Consider the following 3,080-nt stretch of genomic DNA (forward strand, 5'->3'; position numbering starts at 1 on the left):
AGGGGCGACTGGGGGAGTGAGAGGCTAAAGCAATTCTGGAGAGCCGAGCCCTGGGACCAGAGAGGTTGCTCTCACTGCAGATATGAAGCCACTCTGCTTATGCGGCCATGTGTGCCCTCCTGATTAAAACTAGAGTCAGGACTGAAGGTTAACATCACCCTCTGAGTCTTTTTGTTCTTTATTATCATTGTTACTATTTTTTCCCCAATGTCATGCAAGAACTCATCTATGCGAGCTCTGTGCTTTTATCTTGCTCTCCAACTTAGAATTTCTAGGCTGTGCAGCAGCACTGCGTAGCTCTGTCAGCAGGCCAGCAGGAGCCACTAGGCCTGATCCTCTGCCCACCCTGCTCAGGCCCAACCTCCCAGCCCCAAGTCCTTCCCTGCTGGCTTTCCTTGGTAACCTTGAGGACTGAAAGTGTGGGACCTCAGCACAAGAGGTGTTTCTTATCAACATTCATGTGCTAAGCTATTTGAAATAGACTGTAGGGCAATGCAGATACATTGTCCCCATATAGATAGATGCTCTTCAGAAGAGAATAGATAGCCTGTGTTGTGGTTCACACCTGTAATCTCACCACCGAAAAGGTTGAGGCTGGAGTATCTTGAGTTAAAAAGGGAGCCAGAGGGAGGAAGGAAGGAAAATGGAGAACAGGGTCTGTGAAAGTAAAGTAAAAACTATTAGAAGAGGAGAGAAGAGAGAGAGAGAAAGAGAAAGAGAGGGGAGAGAGAGAGAGAGAGGGAGGGTGGGGAAAGGATTTCACCAACTCCTGGGGGTCTCGAAAGGTCCAGCAATCCTGTGAGAACATCTTACAACATTGGGTTCATTCTATTTGTTTATTTAAACAATATTCATATTTTTAATACAGATTTCACTTGTAAGGTGGTGTATGAGCTTTTGCTTAAGACATGAGTGTTCTCGGCTGGGTTTTCTACAGCTGCTCTTTCTTTTTAGCCGTGTTGAGGAGTCATTACATTTGGTCACAGAGGGGTTTACAGAGATGAAATTTCTTGCCAAAGTGGAATCAAGGACCCACGAGGTCATGAAGGCACTGTAGAGACTTGTAGTCAGACGCAGGCACATGGGGGTAGGAGAATATGCTAGAAGCAGACATGTTTTTCTTAAAGATACAGACTTGTAGACTATTAATAGAAATCAGGCTATTTGAAGACACACTGTGATTTTTTCCCCCTCGTAAATGCGTTATTAAAGACAATTGCAGGGACAGGAAGGGTGAACACTTAACTCTCTTGTAAAAAAGAATCTTGGCACCCTCCACGTTTCTCGCTGTAAATCTGGTCTCTGGACATTAGCTTCCCACTTCCTCACAAGCTGTCTCTGGGCCTCTAACTTTATTTCGACTTTAATTTCCTTCCTTCCTTATGCTTTACTTGAATGATAAGGATTAAAGTAAACTTCCACCTGACAAGGTATCAAAGGACCCAGCTGTTGGCTCTGGTCTTTGTATCTATTTCTGGGAGTGGACGCCCATGATTTCAGGAGTGATCCATGTGGCTAGCTAGGTTCCATGGGGAGCCCTACGGGGAGCTCCAGTGGCCTTGAAATCCCGTGGTCGACTCCCAGCTCTGCCACTTACTGGCTGTGGGACTCTGGGGAGCAACTGCAGCTCCCCGAGCCTCAGTGTCCCCATCTGTAAAATGGGAATAACCCCCATCTGAAGGAATTAGGAAGAAGAGTGAAGTGCTTGGCACAGTTCCTAGTGGATTTTTTTTTTTTTTTTTTTGCCAATTCATGGGACATCTATTGCCTAATGTGGTGTGCCAGGCACCCCACTATGGGGGAGGTGTGTGTGTGTGTGTGTGTGTGTGTGTGTGTGTGTGAACACAGTGAGGAGCTAGCCACACCCACCCAACCTCCACGGAGCCGGTGACCCACAGACGCTTGCTGACCAAATACAAACGCCTAGGAGGGTGAACACGTGGGCTGTGGGCCCTGAAGAGCTGGCTCTCGCTGCTGTTTGGGACAATCAGGACTGCAGGTGTGTGGGGCCATCAGGGTCGGGGGGAGAGGAGGGGGGGAGAGACATTGGGGTGCCTCTCTCCACATGTGCAAGTTTTAGGTCAGGATGAACCACATGCAAAGCAGCAGGCCGAGCATGGCGGGCCGGTTCACGATGGCCACCGGGCAGCCCTCGCCTCTCTCCAGCCAGAAATCACACTGCTTGACGGCACAGAGCTCCTTGGTCAGCCGCCACAGCACCCGCTGGTAGAGCTTGTCCTGCTTCTCCCGGGCGAACTCGGCCTGGTTGGCCGCCTGCGTGACGTTGATGCACTGGGCCACGAACACCTCCTTGGTGACGTTGGCGTCGGAGCAGCCTTCGTAGTGGATGCCGTCGGGGAACTGCCAGTAGTTGGCCTCGTAGTACCTGTTGGCCTCGGCTCCGAAGTCGATGTCGAGCTTGCGGCCTTGTTTGATGAAGGTCCCCGGGCGGGTCTCAGCGATGCGGGCTTCTGTGATGTGCACCGGGCTGGGCAGAGGTTTGCGGTTCCACTTGAACCTGTGCTTCACGCCCCGCGCCTTGGCCAGGGAGAGGTGGCTGAAGAGCAGGACGCAGACAATGGCCAGCCACCAGGCACCCAGATGCTTCTTCATTATGACACAATCTGCAAGAGCCAAGATGGACCCCGGCTGTCAAATTTGCCCAAGGGGCCTCCAAGAAGTGTAGCAGCATTCTAAGCTGAGGGCCTTCTACAGTTCCCCCCAAGCATAATGCCATTCCCACGGATGCTGGGAAGTGGGGGAGGGTGGGGAGGGGAATGTGGGCTGGACCCCAGACACCAAATCCTCTTCTCTGCAGATCTCATCTTTCTCAGGCTGATAACAGGCTGCAACTGACAATTATGAAGTTTTTGAATATGCATGCTATCTTTGACTAGGCACAACGTATTTGCATAGACCTAGTATCCTTGAATAAAGGAGTCAGGCTTTGAAGCACACAGGTATTCTCTGGGATTTGCAAGGGATTTGTCAAGGGGGAATCAAACACTATTTTGTACCTTTAGTCTTATTTTAGTGTGTGTGTGTGTGTGTGTGTGTGTGTGTGTGTGTGTGTGTGTGTG

General features: G+C 50.4%; 1 protein-coding gene across 2 annotated transcripts in view; it reads right to left on the minus strand.

Moving 5' to 3' along the window:
- Positions 1 to 827: 827 nt before the first annotated feature.
- The window catches only part of Prnd (prion like protein doppel), a 5,022-nt gene continuing 2,769 nt past the window's right edge, over positions 828 to 3,080 (minus strand). For both annotated transcript variants that reach the window (XM_070007741.1, XM_070007740.1), the window contains one exon: positions 828 to 2,624. In XM_070007741.1, the coding sequence (XP_069863842.1) occupies positions 2,077 to 2,613 (537 nt within the window). In that variant the 5' untranslated portion in view covers positions 2,614 to 2,624 and the 3' untranslated portion in view covers positions 828 to 2,076. The remainder of the gene's footprint in view (positions 2,625 to 3,080) is intronic.

This window comes from Dipodomys merriami, unplaced genomic scaffold (assembly GCF_024711535.1).
Source record: "Dipodomys merriami isolate MVZ:Mamm:240054 unplaced genomic scaffold, mDipMer1.0.p SCAF_7, whole genome shotgun sequence".
Lineage (NCBI taxonomy): Eukaryota > Metazoa > Chordata > Mammalia > Rodentia > Heteromyidae > Dipodomys > Dipodomys merriami.